Consider the following 26,413-nt stretch of genomic DNA (forward strand, 5'->3'; position numbering starts at 1 on the left):
ATATTGGGTAGGTCCTAATAGGTTAATCATAAAAGGTTTCAAATGTGGTTTCAAATAAAACAGCAGTTTACATTAAAATATATTTATTCACAATATAAAAATAATATCATAAACACTGACGTATTATTTACATAATTATAATATCTAGGTATAGAATATTATTTACCTATAATTAATATAATATTGATTGATTTAGATTGTAGAATAATCCTTACAATTACAATTATGAAATACAATTTTTGTACTCCTTTTTTGGCATGTTTAGTGGTTAGTATTTTATACATATAGTACTTATTAGTTGTATTTATATTTTTATTGTATATTTTTTCTTATCGTCTAAACGAGTTGTCAGGGAACTGTTGGCTGAAGGGAGGCGAGTTCAAACCAAAGTTGTTTTTGTGCGTCGCGATAATGTCGTCTCCCGGCTGCAAATAAGATACATAATATATCATTAATAATAATTAATATCCTTGATATTTTCAATACATATGGATATAATTATTCAAAAAATCTACACTGGTCATCAAAAAAATCGACCCACCTACACTATGTTTGCTATTTATCGATTATTTCACAAATAAGTCGTCTTATATTGTTGTATTTTGTTGTAAGGGTCTGATAACATGCTAATCATTATGTTTGTCGTAAATTTTACTGCACTTAATGATTCTTAACAAATTTTTATACAGAAATACTGTACAGTGTTGATTTGACGGTTTACGGCGGGACAAATTATGCCCGTGTTCCCAGTTCAAAAATGACTTTTTTCGGGATCTCTTATTCATAACGTTAAGTTTAATAATTGATGCTGTAGTTTTGATAAATTTTGTCTCAAAATAATGGATACTACTGTAGCTGAGGGGGCCCAAACTGTGGCTCTACTAAAACAGGGGTTATGTCAACTTGCTGTGGCTAAAAACTAAAATCTGAGCTGTTTTGCAGTTCGATGAGTTTACCAAAGGTTTCTAGAGACTGGGCAGTATCGATGAAAATATTGATCTGCAAGAAATAGGGCGGCACCTCAAAGGGACGACCCCTAGATAATGAAATCAACTCTACAAAATCGACATCTGTCTGGTGTAGATCTCTATTGACGCCTGCGTGAAGATAAGGAGGTGGGTATAAATGACAGAACTGTTAGAAGAAGACTTAAGGAGTAGAACCTAAGACCACACAAGCCAGAAACATGGCTACAATCAGCCACAGCTCATCGACAAACCAGACTTCAATTGACTCGAAATCACGTAAACTGGACTATAGGCCAATGGGAGTCAGTACTTTTGAGTGACAAGATGCAAATGACTTTATATGGTGCTGATAGACGTCTTTATGTCATGCGATGACCAGATGAACGATTTGTTCAGTGCTAGGTAGGAGAAACGGTCGATTATGATGGAGGCTCTGTAAAGTTCTAGAGTGGCATTTCTTTGACAAGACGCACGGAGCTTGACGATAAAAAGATGCTCATTAAATGCTGTTCAATACATTACCGAGGTTTTGGACTATCATATGGTGTAATATGCCGGCTGTATCTGCAAAAACTTTGAGTCTATGCATGATAATGCTCGGAAACACGTAGAGCGAATCGTGATCCAGTATTTAGAAAGAGGTCCGCATTAGAGTTACACTCTGGTTAGCAAAAAGTCTTGATTTGAAACCTACAGAGCACATGTGGGACAATTAAAAAATAAAGCTTAGAGCTCGTAATTCAGCCCCTACAACAATAGGAGACCTGGAAACCGCCATGAGGGAAGAATGATAACGAATTCCTCAAGAGACCATCAAAATCTTGATTATTTCTTTAAAATGGTGAACGCAGGCTATCATTCCAGAAAGAAGAGAAAGTACTGAGTATAAATTCGAAGGAAACGTGATCATAAGTTTCATGATTACAAAATAAACTGCATTTGAAATTAAATAAAGAAAAAGCTGAAAATTGAGGATTTTAAACTTTATTCGAAATTGACATTTTTTTTTATTATGTTAATGATTTTATGTGTTTATATTCGTGTAAATATGCATGTTTAATTAATCGGTTCAGTTTCCAAACAATTTTTTTCTTTAGTTTGTGAGAAAACCGCAATTTTCCGTAAAAATGCAGGTGGGTCGATTTTTTTGATGACCAGTGTATTTTGAATTTATAAAACAAGGTCTTTCTGATATGGAGATAGGATCTTTTTGTAATGAATAAAATAAAATAGACGTTAAAGGGGACGAAATGTGCTTGTCTGTGAGTGTATGTAAAATGAGTAAGTTTGTTTGTGAGTGTTAGTTTGTTTGTAAATATGTGAATGTGTAAATGTTAGTGTGAGTAAATGTTCGTGTGAGTATGTGTGTTCGCGGGAGTGTTAATGAATATAAATATGAGTGTGAGCAAATTTGAGTGAAATGATGATAACTTTTTGACCGACTTAAAAAAAAGAAGGTTTACAATTCTGCCGGTATATTTTTTTTACTGTATGTACACCGATTAAACAGAGGTTTCTGAACCGATTTACGTGATTCTTATTTTTTATACCTGGTGTTTTCCAAACTTCTGTGTGTTTGCCGCTTCGGGTGGCAAGAAGTCAGCGCTGAACTGCGGCAGATCCTCGATACCGATCAGGTCCGAGTCGTCCGAATCCTCGCTGGAATTTATTGAACAAATATTAAAATAAGTTTTGTGTGATTTTATTGAGAGTCTTTTGTACCGAAGGTTATTTTTTTAATAAAGTTTTAGTTTCTTTAAGAAAATTTCTGAAGTTGTTATTTAAAAATCTTTCGAGATAGTCGTATCCTTGTCGTGAGTTCGTATAAAAATCAAAACCAAACTTTCTTAGCATAGTCCGTAAAATACCACAATACCTTATTAAACTACACGTACTAACCTTCTCTCACACTCACAACTCCCACTGAGTTTGGTGTGAGTATGAGTTGGAAAAAGTAATGTATATCATAAGGTTAGTGCGCCCAACTCACACTCACACTCAACTCACACTCACACTCAACGCACACTCACACCAACTCACACTCACACCAACTCACACTCACACCAACTCACACTCACACCAACTCACACTTACAGCAACTCACACTCACTCACCTGAGTGCATCAAAGTCGGGTGCCTTCAGCGCCTCGTTCCACACGGGGTTGGAGCCGGCCTCCGCGTGCTTGTTGGTGCCGGGCGCCGCCAGCCCCAGCCTGTTCAGCCCGGAGTCAGTGGAGCCGTACTTCGTCATGGATAGAGCGAGCAGTTGGCGGTTTAACCTGGAGCGAGTATATTATTAAAAAAAAAGACGGGTTGCACTGGGGGAGTGCCGGCAGAAGTGAAAACTTGATTATTAACGTTGAGCATGTTTGATATTTTGGAATGGTATCCGTCTTACGCTTTTTCGATCAGGTCACGTGTCCTGACGCGAGTTTAAGATTTTATACCCATTACAGAAAAAGTGCTCAACGCCGCTAAAGAAGTTTTCACTTCAAAAAATATTGGAAAAATAAATTTACACGCGTTACATGTTTGAAAATAAGGATACAAAACTTGTAATTTATGGATAAAATTTTATAAAATTATCCATAATTTAACTACAAATATCTACATTTAGCCCGCGCACACTATCCAGTAACTAGTAGATGTAGTAAGTATTCGTTTTTTGATATTATATATAAAACAGATAATGAAATACCATTTTGCAGTACTTATGTGATGAATCTCTCAAACCTTTAAGAGAAAAAAAATGAATTTGATATTTTTGGTTAAATGGCATTCAAATGCTTTATAAATGAAAAAATTTATAGAATAGAAAAAATTCGATCCGAGGCGGGACTTGAACCCACATCCTTTCGCGCCAATCCGGGGCGGATGATTTACCAACTCAGCCACCCGTGACCCGCCAGAGCGATAATTAATTCTTCACTTGTGACACTCGGGGACTGCCGCGGTAAAGCTATTGCATGCTATGCCTTCAAGCCACACCTCCGCGCCCGTCCCCGTGGGGAGCGTGAGGTATTTTCGTTACGGAATTTCTGGATACGGTCCCCGCGCTCAAGGCCCGCGATAGAAGCTATGCAACAGCTTAAAAAATTTCAGGTATAAGCACTCACTTCCTGGTTCTATAGACGAAGGCAGCAAGCAGCAGCAAGCACAGCAGTGCCAGAGCTGCTGCCAACGCCCCCAGCACCAGCACCATCAGGGCGCTGGTGTCAGCACTGATCGAGGGAATATCCCCCGTCACCAGGTCCTGCAGCACCAGCAGTTCCGTGCTCAGCGTGCGCTGGATGCTGGTCAGCAATTGGCTGTCACTTCGGAGCCTGGACATAATGAGTCAAATTAATTCATAGGTTACACCAAGAAGCTTATATCTAATACACTGGAGATTGCACTATGACCATTAACTTGTAACAAGAAAATATGACGTTGAATGACGCCTGTATGTCTTTTTATCCCTTTCACACCTAGGTAATTAGTTAGGTGTGAAAGGGATAAAAAAACATACAGGCGTCATTCAACGTCATATTTTCTTGTTACAAGTTAATGGTCATAGTGCAATCTCCAGTGTATTAGATATAAGCTTCTTGGGTTACACGCTCATTCTGGCGTCAGTTCAGTCCATCAGTTTGATCCGGCTTAGACTGATGCCAGAATGATGGATGAAAAGCACGGTTATTATTACGGTATTTTTGTCATTCTGAACCATCAGTTCGTCAGTCAACCGGTTAGACGATAATTCTCCCGTCATTCTGAGCAGACTGATGGACTGAACTGACGCCAGACTGAGCGTGTAACCTATGTCTAAGAGTAGTTTTATTCTGTAACCTCTCTCTCTCTATACGATCTGTCAAATTGAGAAACGCTCCGTCTTTTATTTTAAAACTAAACCCTATTATTAGTTAGCCATCCACTATTTTATTTTATGGTTGAGTTTTTTAGGCTGAACAATTTCAAGGTCGAAGCAAAAATTTAAAAGTTTTCTTTACACGGTGTCCAGCTTATAACTCATTTCGGTGTAAAAGGCGATCGTTACAGTTTTAAACTGTAATAGCAATGTTGTCCTCGTCAGCGGCTGGCAACACTTGGTCGATGTGGCACATTTGTTCACTGTGTACTATATAACTACTCACGTGTCGATAACGTCCGTGCTGACGGGCTCCTGGTCCCGCAGGAAGTGCGCGCGCACCTCAGTGCGGTCGGGGCGCGCTATGTTGTCCTCGTCAGCGGCTGGCAACACTTGGTCGATGTGGCACATTTGTTCACTGTGTACTATATAACTACTCACGTGTCGATAACGTCCGTGCTGACGGGCTCCTGGTCCCGCAGGAAGTGCGCGCGCACCTCAGTGCGGTCGGGGCGCGCTATGTTGTCCTCGTCAGCGGCTGGCAACACTTGGTCGATGTTGCATGTCATTTGGAAGCCCACGCTGAATGTGCTCGATATCTGGTATTGGAAATCTTATATATAAAAATGAATCGCAAAATGTGTTGGTAAGCGCATAACTCGAGAACGGCTGAACCGATTTCGATAATTCTTTTTTTATTATATTCCTTGAAGTACAAGGATGGTTCTTATGTAGAGAAAACGTAAACATGTACCACGGGCGAAGCCGGGGCGAACCGCTAGTTAATAATATATTTTCAATTTTTGTCAAAGTTTTGTAGGCGCGTTGAGAGTAAAATTTCAAATAGCGACACGACAATACCATCACGTAATGGAGAAAAGGTGACGATTTTGTTATCATTGAATCTTACCAAAAAAGTTTCACTTCTGACACGTGTGCTCGGCAACACACACTTTTTTTTACTTAAAAAATTTCATCAATCAATTCTTATGCTATAAAACTAAATATTAGAAGCTAAAACAAATGTGAAAAGTGCAAACTTACAAAGTCTACTTTGCCTTCAATTTGCTCAAGCGTATTTAAGAAGATGAAGAATACGCGGTTCTGAGATGATATCAAGTAGATCTTCACCTCCGCTGTATCGTAGGCTCCCGCTGTAAAAAAAATCATATTAAAAAGTATTTTTAAAGTTATCATTTATAATTATATTTTTCTAAATTCATTGAGTAAAGCTACAGGTGTGAAAACACACCATAAATTTCCGGAGCTACCGTTCCAAGTGCAAAATGAAGTCACTCAGGACCAGAGTACATAAGATTATGCAACTGACAGCTGCACGGCTGCAAGACTCAGTACAGCTGCATGAGCTGCAGCTGCACAAACACCTGCACTCTGCCATTGAGTTATACATATGGAGACGACACCGCCTACATCACTTATGTTCCACTCAACATAAGCCATATGGCTGAACTGCACGCTCATTTTTTATTTGTTTTAAAGTGAAACGCATCAAATATGCCTTCGTGTGTGTTACGATATTGCACAAATAATACAAATAATACGGAAATGTGACTAACATAACTTTTCATCGGTAAGTACCTAACTAGATAATAATTTTTAAAACTTAGTTAGAGCAAAAAAATGGCGCACAGATTTTGTTCGTGGTGTCTCCTCCATACGTAGTAATATTATCTCAATGCACTCTGCAGCCACTCACCAGGGTCCGTAGCCCGTACATCAAAGTGGAACGCTCCATGCATGCTGGCGGTGGGCTGCATGTTCAGCGTCAGCACACCACTGCCCGACTGCAGATTGAACGCTGACTGCTGTACAGCTGCAAGACTCGGGTCAGCTACCATGGAGTCCCAGTCTATGGAGTACGTGATTGGCGCGTTCTCTGAGTGCTGTGCCTGTAGGGTAGCAGATTTATTGAATGTTATTTCAAAACTTTTTTGTCCATTATTATCTTGTAGGTAAACGTTAACGTTAACTCCTAACGTTACATTCAAGAATATTAAATGTTTAAGTATAATAAAACCTTTTATTTTATATCAAATATTCTTCTATTCAGAAAATTTTACAAAAACACCACGACATTTGTTGAAAAATTAAATGAACACAACTTAAGTTATTTAACGAAACCGCATAATATGCAAAAGTCATCAGTCATGTAAAACCGACGCATCAAGGATATTCCACAAACACAATAGTAGAGTGCCGTAAGGCGCATTTGAACACTTTAAAAGAGTATTTTTGCAAGTTCAAACATGGCTTGGAAGAGAAATATTACCAGAAGAATGGGGTGGAAATATGAATGCGGAATATTGACACCGCAAACAATGACGCAACGACCAGCTCCAGAATCTTTATTAAAAATTATTTTTTGCTCATGCAAAACAGGATGTGGAGCATCTTGTGGGTGCAGGAAAAGTGGATTAAACTGCACTGCAGCTTGCTTAGAATGCAATGGTGACAGCTGCACTAATCCTTCACCTACAATCTATATCAACGAGATCGACGACGACGACAATAATGTACAATGATGTAACAATGTGTATAGTTAATGATAAATTTTTTTTGTAACTTATTTTTTACGATAATCTAATAAATTAACATTGAAGTTACTCTGCACATATAATTTATTACAAATAAAATAAAATTTTTCACTATAAACACTTTTCCCCATTCCGCTTCTCATTTTTCAGTAAATTGTTGTTAAAAATTGTTGTAAATCGAGATCGGTCAATTTTTTTTTTTAACTTTTTTATTTGAGGTTTTAATAATGCAGTCTCATACTTGATATACAGATTCATTGACTGGCCCTGGGTTCCGAGGTTTGACCATTTTTATGCCTTACATATGACTTTTGACTAATATAAATCAATGAAAACTCCAAAAAATTAGTAATTGTTTATAATAATTTTTAAAAAATTGAGAGCGCGAAAAAAATTTTTTTTAACATTTTTCTATATACTATTAAAAACATATTTTCAAGGTTTATATTAAGATTCATTGACTGGCCCTGGATTCCGAGGTATAAACCTTACGGCGCTCCACTACAAATTACAAAAATATAAAATTAAAAGCCAAAAAAAGATAATTCTGTAAAAAAAATAACATTTGATAATTGTAAAAGGTAAAGAGTATTTACCGAAACAGTGAGTATCACCCTGTTGATGGAGTCCATTGTCGAAATGCCTCCAGTGTACAGTTTCCTGTCGAAGTATGGTTGAGGGTTTGCTTCTCGAACCTGTAAGTAATGAAATTTTCTTAATTGACCTTGATATACTTAAACGAGATTTTTTTTTCATTTACACTTGTATCATGTATATTACTATTCAATCATTAATATATACTAAAAACAAAAAGGGACCTAAAACAGAACACCGCAAAATATTTCAACATTAAGGCCAATGGTATGTATCCTATTTTGAAAATATGAAACAATGCGAAACTGAGCTAAATGTTTTATTACGTATTAATTAAAGTTTATACAATAAAGTGGAATGTTCTACACACTCAAACGCTTTGGTTAAGTCACAAAATATCATCGTTCAATTGATTTCATGTGAGATCTTTTGAGTTGATACTTATTACAACCATTATACGTAAATTAATAACATAAAGTTTGTTTGTTGGTTTGGTCGCGCTATTCTATTTAACGGATTTTAAAAATTCTTTCACCATTGGAATATGTATACGCTATACAGGGTGTAATCGTGTGCACAGGCGATTATTCCGTCTGTATTGCAGATATAAAAACAGTACCTAATGAGTAAAATGATAATAATAATCAGGCATAAATTATGACTCACATTGACGATCACGGTGAGTATAGAGGATTGTAACGCGACGTTCGCAGTGGCTGAGTTGCTGGCTGCAATTCGCAGCGTGTGCTGCTGAGAGACAGCGCGGTTCAGCTCGCGGACCACTCGCAGTGTGTTCAGCGTGTTGTCCAATTCGAAGTGGCCCTCGTCGTTGCCGTCTGGAATAATTATATTTATTAAGGGAAACAATGATTCGATTTGTAGAAAAACGTGTCAAAATAAATTATTTAAAAAATCAGTCGGTCGCATTGAGATAATATTAATATGGAGACGACACCGCCTACATCACTTATGTTCCACTCAACATACGTCATGTGACGTATGTTGGACGGTATTTTTTAATGGTTTTAAAGTGAAACGCATCAAACATGCCTTCGTGTGTGTTACGATATTGCACAAATAATACGGAAAAGTGCAAAGGAATAACTTTCATCGTTAAGTACCTAACTAGAGAATAATTTTTAAAACTTAGTTAGAGTAAAAAAATGGCGTACAGATTTTGTTCGTGGTGTCTCCTCCATACGTAGTAATATTATCTCAATGGTCGGTCGTGTATTTTTAGTTTTGATCCAAATACACAATATAAGAAGTTAAAGTTTTATTGACAAAATTTACTTTATTTATAACCTGAGACATTTTTTTTGGAAAAAGAAATAAAAGTGCATTAGTAAACTCACCAAGTATTCTATAGAAAATGTCATGACAATCGTCGTTACACAAGTAATTCTTCGGGTCTTCTGCTAGAACGAGCTGCTGCGTTTCTTTGAGGCCACCTTCTCTTTCTGTGAAACATAATCTGTGGCTATTTCTATTTCTCACAAGTAAAGAACTTGGTTATGTTCAATTTGTAATATTATGATATTATGTTATCAACTATTGTAATACTTATTTAAGTCACCTCGTTTTTCACTAATGTCTGGTCTGTTACCAAATTAATTGTTGTGACTTAATGTTATAATACCCCAAATATTTGTGACTTTTTGTTACATTGACATAAATATTTGTAACTAGCGGTCCGCCCCGGCTTCGCCCGTGGTACATAATATTTACGTTTTCTCTACATAAGAACCATCCTCGTACTTCAAGGAATATAATAAAAAAAGAATTATCGAAATCGGTTCAGCCGTTCTCAAGTTATGCGCTTACCAACACATTTTGCGATTCATTTTTATATATAAGATTTATTGTTACATCAACCTTATTACTTGTGCCTTATTGTTCCATCAACCTGATTACTTTATACCTTATTGTTATATTAATCTATTTCTTGTATTTTATTAGAGTATTCATCTAATTACTTGTACCTTTTTGTTATATGAACCTTATTCCCCGATTCTTTTAATATCCTTAATAATTGACTCACCAACAAAAGCTACAGTGGTAATATCAACCGGGAACACAGGGTCGACCTGAGTGGGCACGAACACGACGCGTACGGAGATATCCGTGTGACGTGGACCGGGCGTTTTTCCACCGTCTGTACCACGGATTGTTACCTGTTTTTTGAAAATAAACTTTTTTTATACTTTTGATGGTAATGTATATTATTGGGGAAGATTTTTTTTGTTTTTTTTTAGGGAAAATAAATAGTTATGTAGATTTTATGGTAATTTTGATAATTTGGTCGTGGAAATGGAAATTGCGTTTTTTGATAAGTGTAGATTTTTATGTGAATTTTTAATTTGGGAACGAACGATTTTTAATTTCGTTTTTGACGTGATAACGTCTTATAATTCGATAGAGCCGGCTGCACGCACGAAAAAACATGGCTCATGCGGCGTTACCTCGCTCTGAGGCGTTCCATAGTGCAAGCGAGAGCGCGGAACGACCGACAAAGAAGCACAATCGGCTTTAAGACGTTGTCACGTTGAACTATCGTCAGTAAACCGACTTTACAGACAACCAATTTTTTTCATAATATATCAACGTTGGCCAAGGGCAAGATCACAACAAAGATGGCTATATTTACGCCCCATCACGTACAAAAACAAATGTATGATCTCATTAGTTAGGACTTGTGATAAAATTTTGAAACTCACAAGGAATTCTCTGGTATTCTCGCTGAAGGACTTTTTCAGCATCAGTATTCCTTGATTTTCTCTGTCATTCAATATGTATAAATGTTCCACGGCGTCATCTGAAATTTTAATAATTTTCTTGTTTGAAACTTGAAATGTCATTTATTTTAATATAATTATAAATTACGTAGTTTGTCCGTTATAGACTTCTAAACCACTGAACCAATTTTAATATTTTGCACACTTCGTACAGTTTTATCCATCTTAAAAGATAGGAAAGTTTATTTCGATTAAGATAATGAGTCACGTTGTTTGTCCGTTATGGACTTCTAAACTACTGAACCAATTTTAATAATATTTGTACAGTACAGTTTAATCCATCTTAAAAGATAGGATAGTTTATTTCGATTAAGATAATGAGTCACGTTGTTTGTCCGCTATGGTCTTCTAAACTACTGAACCAATTTTAATATTATTTTGTACACTTCGTGCAGTTGTTTTCAACTTAAAAGGTAGGAACATTTTTACAACGATAAATGATAGAATTCATATAAATAAGGTTTCACAAACCATCTCCAATAACTTCGAATGTAACAATTCCAGCTTCAAGACCATCTTCATCTGTCGCTGTGATTCGATCCAGGAATTGTCCATTCACTTTCACCAGAAGACTATTTAACTCGGCTCTTTCCTAATAATAGTATTAAAATATTAATAAAATTCTGTGAAAGAATCGTGCGTTTTATTTCGTATACTTACAATTAAAATTTTTGTAAGGTGTCTGCTGATGTATGATGAGACCTTACCATTTAATTCTGATCAAGTTTTTACATATTTTTTTTGCTAAATTGCTACTGCAAAAACTTCTCAAAAGTGAACCTGCCCAATTTTTGCTTTACTTTAAATCATTCGATTTATGGAAAATTTTGGGAAACTATTTATAAACAACCAATTCTTTTTATATGAAATTGAATCTATGAATCTTTACCTCTGTCCTCATAGAAAGTATATGGGCTGATGATGATGATGATGATCATCTATGAAACCAACACAAAGTTTTATTTCGTTTCATACAAAATAACATAAAACCTACCTACCGTAGCAAATCTGAGTACAGTTTCTTCTATCGGGAACACGAAGACTGGATCGTGGAAGTTATACGGTTCCACTATTATTGAGTAGATTTCTTCAGAGCATTGTTGCGGGATGCCGTGGTCGTAGGCCTAATAAAAAAGATTTATTGGCAAATTAAACACTTTAAAAAGACATAAAAATATTTAAAAGGATAGTTTTAGGCAAACATCGTGTTAGAAACGGCAGAATAAATAAAATACCTATTTATAAAAGGGGCGACGAAAAGACTATATAAAGGGTACTGATTATTTAATACAAAATAATGGCAAAAAATGTTTTCATTAACAGACTGAAATTATACACTTAAAGAAAAGAGAGTTTGAGAGAGAGATAGTTCGCAAAATCTCCTTGAAATGAAAACTTGATCATCCTTCATAGATTCTTGGATAGCTAAACAAAATGTTAAATGGAACCCTAAATAAAATTAAGTTAAAGATCAGAAAGCTCACCCTAATCCCAATCTTATAGGTCCCCCAATATCCTTTCAAATCCACCGCTGTCTCCAACTCCCCTACATTGTCTTCCAGTTCCTCATTCCTCATCGTGATGATGCTGAAGAGCATCGGATGCTGTACATCCCTGGTGGTAGTGAGGTTGAGGATCTCGTAGCCAACGAGAGAATTGTCCGTGTTAGGTTCGTCGCGGTCTGGCGCGTGGATGAAGGGGGATAGTCTTTCACCCTGAGAGTGGTAAATGGCATTTTTTGTATTTATATAAGTTTATTTTGGATGGTGTTGTTATTGAGGATTTATGTAGGAGAAATATATTTTGAAAAATATATTGTGATGGCTTAAATATAGTAAAGATTCATGATAATTAATCCTCTGTTTGATACACAAGTTTTTGTATGGTTTTTTCATGCAAGTTTTTCCAGCTAATCAAACTAATTTTGATGTAATTTTTCCTAGCAGTGATTAGCTACTATTATTTTTTAACGATTAAATAATTTTTAAAGAAATTGAACTACAAGTACGACATCTTGTGTAAAAATTAATAAAGCAATGACTTGGAAAACTTGCTCAAGTTTTTGCAAAATTTTTGTCACATTTTGCCGATAATAAACGACCCTACCTTTTGTAAACCTTCACTAATGGTCCAAGACAGTTCGCTAGGGTCGGGTAGTTCTGGCGCATTATCATTTACGTCCAGCAGTACGACCAACACTTCGGTCGTGTTCTGGTTTCTGTTGCCATCTATATTGAGAGCAAGATGACAAATATGAGTAAAATTAGTTTGATTTGGAAATTTGACATTACTAAGGAGCAAGGTAAGGTAAGGTGTCCTTCTCTTCAGAAAATAGCAAGCTCATTTTTTTCTTTTTTCTTTCTAAATTTGGTTTAAAGATTGTTCTATTTATTATTTTATGACTTTTGCAAGCATAAAATAAGACAACGGTTAAATTTCTATAGGAGCATGACCTGAGATATTATAAAATTGTATAGTTAACAATTTTTCTTTAAGAAATGTGATAATGTTCTCTATTCTTATGCAATATGTCTTAAAATTTAAGATGTATTGACGACAGAGACAAAGACTAATACGACTATTCATAGATACATATAAGTACACTTACCTCCTTCCGAATAAAAATTATCAATCAGATTAAAGAATATCCTATGCGTAGGTTCATCCCCATCCCGATCAAGTACTTCATCCCCAGTATAATCCACCAGCACCAGCCCAGTATCAAGTTCCACTGAGAAGAAATCTCGTAAACGAGGGTTTACTGCGTAGTTTATCTGGTACCGCACTGTGTGGTACATTTCTGGTGAAAATAAAAATTAAATAATGGTTATGATATTGCAGTTATGAAATTTAGTGGATACTAGCTGTGCTCGTTGGTTTCACCCGCAATGCTCCGCTCCTGTTGGTCTTAGCGTGATGATATAAAGCCTTCCTCGATGAAGGGCCTATCTAACACCGAAATAATTTTTCCAATCGGACCAGTAGTTCCTGAGATTAGCGCGTTCAAACAAACAAGATTTCTTACTCTAATACTCCACTTGGTATAAACAATAGAGTAGTTAGGAAATAAACTAACATTTCTGTAACATTCCTGGTGAAGACTATCAAAACTCACCATCTCTATCATAATCTTTGGACATTAGTTTGACGACTTCATCACCACTAGTAGCGTTCTCGTAAATATACACCACTTCAGGAAACTCCTGTGTGTTTGGATATGGCACTTTGTTGTTTGTGTCCTGTATCGCTATTGTTATCTGCAAAGAGATATTTGCCTTATTGTCAACTAGCTTTCCGCCCGCGGCTTCGCCCGCGTTTTCAAAGAAAATTCCGTTCCCGTAGGATTTCCGGGATAAAACCTATCCTATGTCCTTTCTCGGGTATCAAAATATCTCTAAAATATACCAAATTTCATGCAAATTGGTTCAGTAGTTAAGGCGTGATTGAGTTACAGACAGACAGACAGAGTTACTTTCGCATTTATAATATTAGTATGGATTATATTCAGATTTGAGGACTAAAATTGTAGGTAGGTATAAAGTGAAGCAGTTTTGTATTACATTCATACAATGTGATATTACTATAATCTTAAATGTGATATTTTTTCAAAAATAATATTTTGGACCTTTTTATTGCAAGATTAACATGCGATGTCTCATAAAAAATCTTTTAAACATCGCCAAGATTAAAAAAAGAGCGTGTGTGCCGAGAACACGTGTCAGAAGTGAAACTTCTTTAACAAGATTCAAAGGTACCAAAATCGTCGCCTTACTCCATGACGTGACGGTATTGCCAAGAAATTTTACTCTAACGCACCTAAAGAAATTTCACTCCCAAAACTTACAAAAAAACCGTCAATTTTTTCGAAAAAAAGTCACTAGTATAATCACTATCACTCACATCCCCTTCGGTTTCATGGTAATTCGGGTCTGGAGGGCATTCCTCAGTGAGGCAGCGGTCAGTAGCCACCACTGTATACAGCAGGTTATACCGCGGTGGCGTATCTGCGTCGATCGCACTATCTTTGTCGACCGTTATTTGGCCAGTCATTAGGTTTATTTTGACTAGATTTTCTGGTGTGTCTTCTCGTGTGCTGAAATGCAATATTTTATTTAAAAAATCAAGTTTGTTTGTTATAAAAACCATGCTTTGTCCGCAAAAAATCTGTTGACAGACTGAGCTTTGCCCTTGCAAAGTGCGAAAAATAATGTCGAAGGATGTATTTATTCAGTTTGTTGAGTGGAGTTAGTAGAATTGCTTATAAAAAATATTCATTCCCTTATAATTCTGGTACAATTCTCAAGATGATCGTCATTTTATAACATTTTTTTTTGGATAATTGACCACGTCTTTTTTGAACCGTTGTAAATATTGTTTCCCTTATGTTTCATCTATTTTTTGCACACAGAAAATAAGCACCTGTGAATATTATTTTTAGATTACTCACCGTATAAAATACCGTACTTGGTTATACAAAGGCCCATCTATATCCGTGGCTAGTACGGAACCAATTACCACGTTGCTTCTAGAATTCTCTCTCACTGTGAATGCTTGGGTTAATGTATTTTCTGCCCATATTGGCGGATTGTCGTTCATATCTATTATTATTAGCGTGAATGTTACTGGAATAAATAAAAAAATTAAGATGAGTTAAATGCTAGGGAAGAGAGGTAAGGTAGTTTATGTAGAGATAATTTTCATATTTTCAATTTCTTATTCGAGTTTCAAAAAATGAGGACCATTCCTGAATTCGGACGTATGTATTATGTTTTTAAGTGTGTGGATACCTTTGACTTTATAAGCCGATTTAATAACATTATTTTTGTTCAGTTTTGCTAGTAAATTGTTAGTGTTTGGTGCAATTTTTTTTTCCAGATTAGTAACATGTGCTTTTAGAGTGATTATCGTCAAATTGAATGTTCCCAATTCTTAGGTTTCGATACAAGTCTAGTTAATACAATCAATAAAGGACTTTTATACTTTAACTAGCGGTCCGCCCCGGCTTCGCCCGTGGTACATGTTAACGTTTTCTCTAGATAAGAACCATCCTCGTACTTCAAGGAATATAATAAAAAAAGAATTATCGAAATCGGTTCAGCCGTTCTCGAGTTATGCGCTTACCAACACATTTTGCGATTCATTTTTATATATAAGAAGATAAGATTTTTATATATAAGAAGATTAATAAAATAATTTACCAAAATAAACTCACACTCATCATAATCATCGCCAATTTCCGTATTCCTATCCACTACCCTCACAGTGAGGTACAGCATCTCAAACATTTCATAATCTATTGTCACATTGTCTCTGATTTCCTTAACAACTACTTTTCCTATGGCAGATCTCGTGTGGTTATAGGGATATAGGGTTTCTATTTCAACGCAACTGCAAAAAACACATATATGTAAAAAAAGAGCGTGTGTGCCGAGCACACGTGTCAGAAGTGAAACTTCTTTGGCAAGATACAAAGATACCAAAATCGTCGCTTTACTATGTGAAGTTACGGTATTGCCATGACGCGACCTTGAAATTTTACTCTCAACGCGCAAGTTTCACTTCGAAAAATTGCGGGTAGTTTAGTTATTTCTATGTAAGGGCTCTTTTATAAATATGGAACTTTATTGAAATGAACTAGTTAAGCAGTCTAGATATAAGTATCCAAGATTTAATAAAGGGGTCTTAATAATAAATAAATAAATAAATAAATTAGTAATTTATAATTTTTTTACGTAAGTTTTCGTATATTTTTCCTTGTTTTAACCGACAACTGAAACTGTAAAATCCACCATATCATATTTTTGACAAAAATTTCAAAATTATATCTTTGTCATTCATACGCTATTTTTCATTTTTTTTTACAAAAATGTTAAAAAGAAAATAAACAAATAATCCATACTTATGATACTCCCTCGGATCCGTTTCCCTCCCTTGTTTAGTAGCATACGAAGTATCCCATACTATTTCAAACTTCAAGTCCGCGGTTGTATCCGGGTCAGTTGCTTGTATGTTTTCTGTGATCACGTAGCCTTGTGGCACGTTTTCCTCTACTTCTGGACTCCTACGAGGCTAGAAAGAGTAATTAAATTCATTGCAGGAAATCTTATATATATAAAACTCAAAGGTGACTGATATAGTGATCTATCAACGCACAGCCCAAACCACTGGACGTATCGGGCTGAAATTTGGCATGCAGGTAGATGTTAGGACGTAGGCATCCGCTAAGAAAGGATTTTCCGAAATTCTTGCGGGAACGGGGAAAAACGGGGATGCACGTACAAAGTCGTGGGCGGAAGCTAGTTAATTAATAATCCTAAATCTATTTATTCATTTTTATCTACATGTGCAAACCATAAGTATAAAATTTATGAGGGTGAAACATCTACAAAACCAATGAAATCAAGGTAAAATTGTAAACGAAGCAAAATTGTAAAAGTGGACTGACAAATTACGAAAATACTCGTGCTCAAAATTAAGCTCTTTCTACAATGAGAGAATTTCTAGAATAATATTCTAAAATGTCCTTTATTTTATGGCAATTGGATGTTATCACAATAAGAGGTAAAGAAATAACCTTGTTTCATTGTGGAAGATACAAATACTGTAAAAGATATTGATATTTAAAACGTGTAAAAAAATCAATCTACACTACGAAAAAATCTTACCAAAGTGAGACTAGGTGGCGTGTTGTTAATATCGTTTAGTTTAATGATGAGTTGCGAAGTGTCTGTTTTGTAAGGCTCGCCCAACGTGTCTATAGCGTGGACCTGGAGAAAAAGATTATAATTATAGTAACATGCTCTCTTGCACTAAAATATACGTATTTTGTTTTTTATAGGATATCGTCCAAAACCTAAAATAACAATTGTCGGGAATACTGACGGAAGAGGATCTAAAACCTCACATTCAGTCACATTTTTTTATTATTTATACCAATTCAGACAGACTGTTTAAATAGTAACAGCAATACCTGAACAAACATTTCGTTTTGTCGATGATAATCAAAAGCTTCGTCCATAGACACGAATATATCGCCGGTATCCTGGTCTATGCGAAGGTAGTTTTGTGCGTTGCCCAAAAGAGAATGGCTGAAAAACAAAAGCTATTGTAAAAATCACCGCTATATTTATACCGCTACATTGAAATAAAATAAGCTCTAAGCTCATTCCGTACCATAGTGCAATAATACACAGATTTAAACTACACACATTAGTATTGATCCAGCAGTGAAATTAATATCGACATCAGTATCAAAAGTAACATTTGACATTAAAATAGTACTATGTATAAATACTGCACTAATAAGTAATACGTTTATAATATAAGCGCAAAATATTATACATATACTCACACAACAGCATCATCAATATCCCGATCATTCGCTCTCAAATTGCCCACAAAATATCCCTCTCCCTCCGTCTCATCGAAAGAGACCTCGAGGCTCGATCGCTCAAATATGGGAGATTCATCATTCCAGTTTATAAGGTTTATATTCACTATTGCTACTCCTACGAAGTCTGGTCTGTTCATGTCTGTTGCTATTACCTTTAATTAAAAAATAATAATAGTCATATAAAGAGTCTGGTTTTATTCAGCAAAGTGGGTAGTTGGGTACAGCTAATTGCTCATAAAAATACAAAATTAAAGTATAACTTCATTAGGAATTTGAATTTTTATAAGATTTATAATGAAGTAGCACTTTCATTGACAAAGAGAATATTATCAAATAAAAATTCATGTAGGATTTAGAAAAATTAAGTCTATGTGAGTTCAAATTCTATAAAAGATTAAAATTTATTAGAATGTTGTTGGAGTGGTACATTATTAGTAAAAATCTAATGATCACATGTAGTTAAGCAAAACATTATGATATATGTGAGAACATTTCCATATCTTGACGACGTATTTATAGAAAATTATCAAGATATGAGTTTTTACTGTTGTAGTTTAAGTTCGATTTAGTTTTGAAAATTTTTTAGATAGGTACTATATGGTCCTTCGAGCTGAATCACGTTATGACAATATATTCTGACATCTTTAAAAAAAGCTATGATTTTCAATATAAGCCAGAATATCGACGTAATAATAATTTACTAACCTTTAACCGTATTTTCTGGAACTCTGGTACTTCAAAGTCCAGCATGCTATGGTTCTGCGTGCCCATAATGAAGGTTTGTCTCTGGTAACCAACCTCTGGAGCTATGAAGAAAGCACTAGCCGCTCCAGGCGGGTAATCGCTTTCTAAGCGCACTGTGTATTGGGCGTTTTCTCCCTGGATAGATTTAAATATTTCAATTTTAATGTTGTGTTACCTTTTATCACTAACTTTATTTTTAATTCGTCTCACAAATTAGATAATTGCATAGGTTTTCGGTTTTAATGGTCGACTATTCGCTAAGTCTATAAATAAAACTTGTTTAATATTACGAAAAGAAACAAGTGGAGAAAACTTATATTTTTTACAATAATTGATGGCAATCACAATCACAAAAACATCTTGAAAACATAAATTAACATTGAGCATATATTAAATGAGATTGAAATGAATATATTGAGTGAATATATTATATTAAAAGCAATTTTTTACATATGCATAGTAAATAGTGATACTAACCAAATCTATATCATGAAAGCCAAATTCCTTATCGAAATTTAGCGTCAGCGCTGTTTCTTCCATAATATCCACAGTGTATTCTTCATGTATTGGTTCAGGTTTATTATCATTAACATCATCAATGATAATAACTACATTATTGGTAGTGTAAAGTGATTCATTATTGCTTTTATAAGCTGTGATTGATATTGGGAATAGTTCGCGTTGTAGCAAATCTCGATTGATAGGTTTTACTATGAGGATGCCTCCACTGTCTCCGTCACCTATTGTTTCTATGTCAAAGTATTCTGCGTCTGAAAGTGAATATGTATTTATGATTTTTTTAAATGAGCTGATGCATTAAACTTTTTCCACTATCAAATAAAATTACTTAAACAAAAATTTTTACTAAACAATTTTTGAAACTTGTTAGATCAAGGCTATTAGATATTTGCATAGAAAAGCAACAACTATTAACCAAAGATTAATAAAAACAAAACTAAGCAAATTAATTATTGAACAACTTAAAAAAATGTCAATCATTTTAACGATTTGGTTGGTCTTTCAAAAATAATTAAATACATAAGGCACTAAATACGCAATCAACAAATTCTGACCAACACTATAAAATTTTTCCATATACCTTCCGGCTGAGTCTCAATCTTATAGTATATCGGTCTCATAATCCCAGTATCCCCATCTATGGCCAGGATACTGAAGTTCTTCGCGGTCTTCTCATCAAACTGTTGCACCGCGAAGATCTCAATCCATCGTGGAGGACGGTGTTCTACGTTGTCTACTTGCACCATGAGGGTTACTGTGTGGGTGTTTGGGAGAGAATCCTGGAAAAGATTTTGGTTCAGAATATTCGTGAATGAAGCAACAATTTTCAATATAAAATCATGTATGAGTATACATATATCTTTCAGGTTAATCATTTCGAAATTATTATGAGGAGTAAAAAGCTGAAGAATATTTTAGTTTATTTCCGGTCAGCCTTAGTTAAAAACCTGTTATAAGAAATTTTCTAAGCGTAGGCGTGATTTCAAAATGGTGTTAAGTTCAAATTGAATATCGATCAAGAAACATTAAGAAAATTAAATATAACTAACGTTGTTGTAACACATTTACATAACAAAGAGCAACAATATAAGCTTGCAACTTTCACCAACTTACCAGTGCAGTAACCCTAAAAATATGCAGTGCGTTCATCTCAAAATTGAGGGTCGCGTTCACCCCCACGGTCATGGTCATCCGTTTCCAGTCCGGTGATATATTTCCCCCGACCATGTAGAATATTTTATCGTCATTCCTATCACTACTGATCTCGAAGGTCATCGCACTGGTGCTGATCTGACCGTCTTCGTCAGAGACCTCGTATACACAGCTTGTTAGACCTGGGTCGTTTAGTTCCTGGAAATTGTGATTTATGTTATTATAGTAAACTAGTGGTCCGCCCCGGCTTCGCCCGTGGTACCTACATGTTTAAACTATCCTATCTCTCAAGTTGGATCGAACTGCACATGGTGTGCGAATTTTATTGTAATCGGTTAAGTGGTTTAGGAGTCCATTGAGGACAAACATTGTGGCACGAGATTTATATACAGGGTGTCCCAAAAAGTATGGATGAACTGAAGCCAGGAGGTAGAGGACCTAGAGGGCTATCCGAATCACCCCCATGTATGTTATGCGATTTTTCGTAGTTTCGGAGTTATGACTCTTTTTTCAATTTTTCACTTATCGCCGAGTACGATGAGATTTTGACTCATGGTGACGTCAATTATTGCGGTAGATGCTTGATTTTTTTTGTGTGCTAAGCTGAAAGATAGGCCAATTCAGTATGGTAACATTTACTGTCGTAAGATCTTTGAATGGAATAAAAAAAAGAATTAAATGCCAAGAAAGATAAAATCACCCAGTAAGTTCACAACTTCAAGGGCCCGTAAAAAAATAAAATCACATAAAAAAAGTTTTCCGTTTGGCTTTTAAAAACTTGCTCTATCCATCAGGTAGCTACCCTAAAAATTTAATTTTATTATTCAGAAGGCTTCAATCGAAAAATTGAAATCTAAATGTGGTAAGTGCAAAAATTTAATTAACATGATGATTAATAAAAACAAATTAAAACCAATAACAAGGTGTTTAATTACCAGAAATTTTTAAAATAACCCCGCTGTTGGTCAATGCAAGTGCGACATCACCGTAAAAAGTGGTATTTTAAATGTCTGAATGCCCTTATATCATTTTTAATGGTTTCTTTTGCTACTATGAATTTCGGGGTTATTTCGTCCAAATTGTGGCTTTCTCTCGTTTTTGTAGTATTCCCTCGGAAAAAAATCAATGGGATTTATGTCTGGGGACCGTGTAGGCCAGGCTTTAAGGCAGGCGTCACCGACGCATGCGCAGGCTGCAACGACCAATCCATCTTTCAGGGTATCTTTGCTCTTTAGCCTGGCCTACACGGTCCCCAGACATAAATCCCATTGATTTTTTTCCGAGGGAATACTACCTACATAAACGAGAGAAAGCCACAATTTGGACGAAATAACCCCGAAATTCATAGTAGCAAAAGAAACCATTAAAAATGATAAAAGGGCATTCAGACATTTAAAATACCACTTTTTACGGTGATGTCGCACTTGCATTGAACAACAGCGGGGTTATTTTAAAAAATTCTGGTAATTAAACACCTTGTTATTGGTTTTAATTTGTTTTTATTAATCATCATGTTAATTAAATTTTTGCACTTACCACATTTAGATTTCAATTTTTCGATTGAAGCCTTCTGAATAATAAAATTAAATTTTTAGGGTAGCTACCTGATGGATAGAGCAAGTTTTTAAAAGCCAAACGGAAAACTTTTTTATGTGATTTTATTTTTTTACGGGCCCTTGAAGTTGTGAACTTACTGGGTGATTTTATCTTTCTTGGCATTTAATTCTTTTTTTTATTCCATTCAAAGATCTTACGACAGTAAATGTTACCATACTGAATTGGCCTATCTTTCAGCTTAGCACACAAAAAAAATCAAGCATCTACCGCAATAATTGACGTCACCATGAGTCAAAATCTCATCGTACTCGGCGATAAGTGAAAAATTGAAAAAAGAATCATAACTCCGAAACTACGAAAAATCGCATAACATACATGGGGGTGATTTGGATAGCCCTCTAGGTCCTCTACCTCCTGGCTTCAGTTCATCCATACTTTTTGGGACACCCTGTATATTATTAAGATAGAGAGGGTAGTTTATGTTGCTGTTGTGTTGAAGTTTTAATTTTTTAGGAATGTTTGTAAATGGAGATCATCTATGTATTTTTGTAGATTTTAATAGCATTTGAAGAAAAATGAATAAAATCACACAAAATGCCTTTTCCTTAGAGGAAACTTTCGTTGGCTTAGCAAATACCAAAGTAATAGTACCTAGTGGTTATCATCAGTAAAATGCGAACCTGTAAATCGTAAATGTAACGATTTTAAAAACAAATTTTAGTCAAACAAACACCCAAGAGATTAAATTTCTCTACTCTAAATAACTACCATCATACTTACAGGCACAACACACGGGTCCAATATATGTATGATTGGCGCGTTATCATCAATATTGACTATCTGTAAGGTGACAGTGACCACCAGAGCCTCTCCCGGCACCTCCACCTCCAGCATGTAGCTGCGCATCACCTCTGTCTCATAGTCCTGTCTGTGATGATGATGATGATCAATATATTGCTTGTTAGAGAGCTCGGGATGTTCCAATAGATGCTTATGTAACGAATGAGGTAGCAGATGATGATGATGATGATAAGGATATTGGTTGCTAGAGAGATTGCGATGTCTATCTATAGTAATGTATGAATGATAGCATTATAATCAATATTGACTATCTCTAACGTGACAGTGATCACCAGAGCCTCCGTATCTCACCGGTTTCGTAGTCCTGTCTGTGATGATGATAATAAATTGGATATTGCTTTTATAAGAAAATGAGATTCTATAACCCATCCCAATGTTCCATATTATAATAAATATATGATATTGATTTGATATCATCATCATGTACTACCTCACTCACTCTATTGGCATCTAGAGGAGGTAGTACATGATGATGATGATGATGAATAAACATAGATGGATACTGGTTTTAAGAGAGATGAATATTTAATTTAAAAGAATAATGTTCCAAAACAAGTAAGGCTAGCGTTATTATATAAAACTTTGAATATTTTATTAAAGGAATCAACAAAGAATAACAGTATAAATGTGGGGAAATCTATAAATGTAACTTATAATACATGGAACCCAATATGGGATAAAGTCTGAATAAAACATTGTATTACTATTTTATTATAAAAATTGTAAACAATAGCAATACAAACCTTTGAGTTATAATTAGTTTCCAGTTACCATCAACATTTCGTACAACAGGCCCTAACATTGCGAACGACCCTGATAGTAGAGGCTGAAGAATTCTCGGTGTTTCAGTACCTGTAATTATTAATAGTAGGCATTTTTCCATTAAATTTGTAAATAATGAAACCAAACTACGACAACTTATTTTTTAAAACAATAATTGTTCTATTCGATGGGTAAATATCGATGGCCATTTATCACTACGACAAAAGTTGTATAATTTCTACCATATGAATTAAACTTTTGATGATTGATGTTTATTTACGTTTCATTCTATAGGGAGGAACATAGGCTATATTATTTCATTTCAGCTTTATGCTGGGTCAGACTCAGCCCGGGTGGAGCTGGGATGAGTGGCTAGAATTTTATACAATCTAAAATACTCTATTCTCACCTTTATAATTCAATGTGGCAATAGCAACATCGCCAACTATCTCTTCTTCCATATAAATAATTTGTGTACCAGATATAGCCGTTCTGGGGTAATACGCGTCCATACATACATCTTCCCTGTCAGGAGCAGGGACTAAGGGGCGTTCACTCCATGGTATACCTGTAAAATGGAAAATAACAGGTAAAAATAGAAAATAATTGTGGTTGGTATTCAAAATAATATACTTCGTCGAACGTCTAGAAATAAAACGTTTTTAAGCGTTTTTTTTGTTATTACATACTGTATTACCACGGTGGTGTGTCCGAGTATAATTTTTAAAGAATAATTATCTACTACCCACTTCATTTGAGAAAGTAAATAAAAGGAATGAGTCAACAGTCATTCGTAGTTCGGAAACTAACATATAATAACATCTTGATAAAAATCCGATTTGAATAAAAAAATTAAATGTACCTACTTTGTAATTATAATTCACACTTACCCTCAAAATCTAATTCTGGCAGGTCTGGTCTCGGCAGACGTGGTATATGTATCATATAGCCACATCGTTCTGGTTCTAAAAGTTTAAAAAAACCATATCAAAAACAAAAAAAAAATGGACCCAGTCTCAATTAAATAAGGCGTCTTAATATTATGATCCTACGTCACAGATAATAATGCTAAATATTTTTGAAATAATCTATAGTAGTGATACGAGGCTATAAAAACGCAAATTTCGTATGTGTATCTAAGAAATGAAACCTTTTGTTATCATTTAATAGAATTAATTTACCTTGGCCATTAACCGAGTGGTCATTTTGAAGTATCGTAACCATTAATAGTAACCATATTAATGTCCCCATCTTGCATGTTAATAATGTTATACCACTTTTCTGAAATAAACATCATTTGTGATTATATAAAAATATCAAAAATGTTCCGAAAATTATGTTTTTTTCATTGATTAACTTAAGATTAATTTTTAAAGAATGAATTCCAAGAATTTAGATATTTATTTATCCTTGATTGTGGAATTTTAATTTGCGATTTTATCTTTTCTGATTATACATTTTATCAAGGAGTCTAAATAAAACAAAAAAGGCGTGTGGCACTCGGGGACTGCCGCGGTAAAGCTATTGCATAGCATGCCTTCAAGCCATACCTCCGAGGCCGTCGGAGTGGGGAGCGTGAGGTTTTTTCGTTACGGAATTTCTCGATTCGGTCCCCGTGGTCAAGGCTAGAAGCTATGCAATAGCTTAATAATATTATAGGTATCTACATCTTGGCCTATGGCCTATGCAATACGCATAATTGCAAACAATTTAAAAGCTCATAATATGTAGGTACTTTTCTGTTAATCATAAGAATCTAATAAAGAAATTAACTTTATCAATTTGCCTACAATAGTATTGTATTTATGATTTTGTTAGGAGAGAGAGAATTCCAAGTCGCGGAAGAATTCTAACCAATACCCTCGGCCCCATCATTAAAGCGGCTAGATGGAACACAGTGGGGTTTTAGTCGGTAAGAATTCGACATAACGCACGGCTCCTTACCCGGTGTCCGCTTAAAAAAAGGAGAGAGAGAAGAACATCTAGGTATATCGATAACCACACGCCAATAATGGAGTAGTCATAGAATATTATTCTATAGGTTTGGTATATAATAACTATCAACATTTTCAATAATTATCACTATTTTTATAAGTATAGAATTATCGAGAAGTTAGGATTCTAAAATCACATACACAACCGACAAGAAAGAGACACTGCTTACCAGAAAGAAAACAGCACGCATAAAAATCCAAAATGTTACGTAGAAATTATTTCACAAATACCACAAAACCCAACAAATAAAAAACTTATTTCACAATGGTTAAATTCAGACTGAATATCGATGTATTGTAATGACACATTATCGATAAGATTCCTTGATAATGATAAATTATTTATTTTCATCGATTAACTACAGGAACAAAGGTGATTATCAGTTAATATGAAGTATATTATGATTTGATAAGGGGCCTTTAATATGCAAATCGAACTGAATGTACATTCTAAGGAAGCGCGTTCCATCTTAGACCACATCTCAATTTACCTACCATCAGGTGAGATTGTGGCCAATCGCTCCCCTATTGTACAGAAATAATAAACGTTTTCCTTAGCTTAAAGAAATTCCCACTATGAGCATTCTATGTAATAATATTTAAAAGTGTGGCTTTAACATAGAATTATATTCTGAGGTGGTAACTAGTAGGCTCTTAGAGTAGGTATACTTA

At 35.1% G+C, this 26,413-nt stretch overlaps 1 protein-coding gene across 1 annotated transcript; it reads right to left on the reverse strand.

The window, feature by feature from the left end:
* Positions 1 to 147: 147 nt before the first annotated feature.
* On the reverse strand, positions 148 to 26,034 carry LOC149488269 (cadherin-AgCad1-like). Its single transcript, XM_089695425.1, has 35 exons — positions 25,912 to 26,034; positions 24,929 to 25,028; positions 24,638 to 24,712; positions 24,157 to 24,315; positions 23,729 to 23,837; positions 22,905 to 23,052; positions 20,529 to 20,765; positions 19,996 to 20,194; positions 19,374 to 19,666; positions 18,858 to 19,031; positions 18,111 to 18,304; positions 17,730 to 17,847; positions 17,425 to 17,526; positions 16,659 to 16,828; positions 15,972 to 16,147; positions 15,207 to 15,381; positions 14,660 to 14,852; positions 13,875 to 14,016; positions 13,368 to 13,559; positions 12,866 to 12,987; positions 12,244 to 12,474; positions 11,758 to 11,883; positions 11,231 to 11,351; positions 10,682 to 10,779; positions 10,006 to 10,138; positions 9,320 to 9,424; positions 8,631 to 8,800; positions 7,967 to 8,065; positions 6,533 to 6,725; positions 5,860 to 5,969; positions 5,257 to 5,414; positions 4,085 to 4,291; positions 3,083 to 3,247; positions 2,519 to 2,627; positions 148 to 425 (listed from the first exon to the last, which is right to left on the reverse strand). Exons 1-35 carry the CDS (start codon positions 25,930 to 25,932, stop codon positions 330 to 332), a joined length of 5,220 nt encoding a protein of 1,739 aa, XP_089551551.1. The 5' UTR covers positions 25,933 to 26,034; the 3' UTR covers positions 148 to 329.
* Between the last annotated feature and the right edge of the window lie 379 nt (positions 26,035 to 26,413).

Source organism: Colias philodice, chromosome 5 (assembly GCF_061535455.1).
Source record: "Colias philodice isolate Cphi_HAF_F1 chromosome 5, ilColPhil1 Martin Lab GWU primary, whole genome shotgun sequence".
In the NCBI taxonomy this organism is placed as follows: Eukaryota; Metazoa; Arthropoda; class Insecta; order Lepidoptera; family Pieridae; genus Colias; species Colias philodice.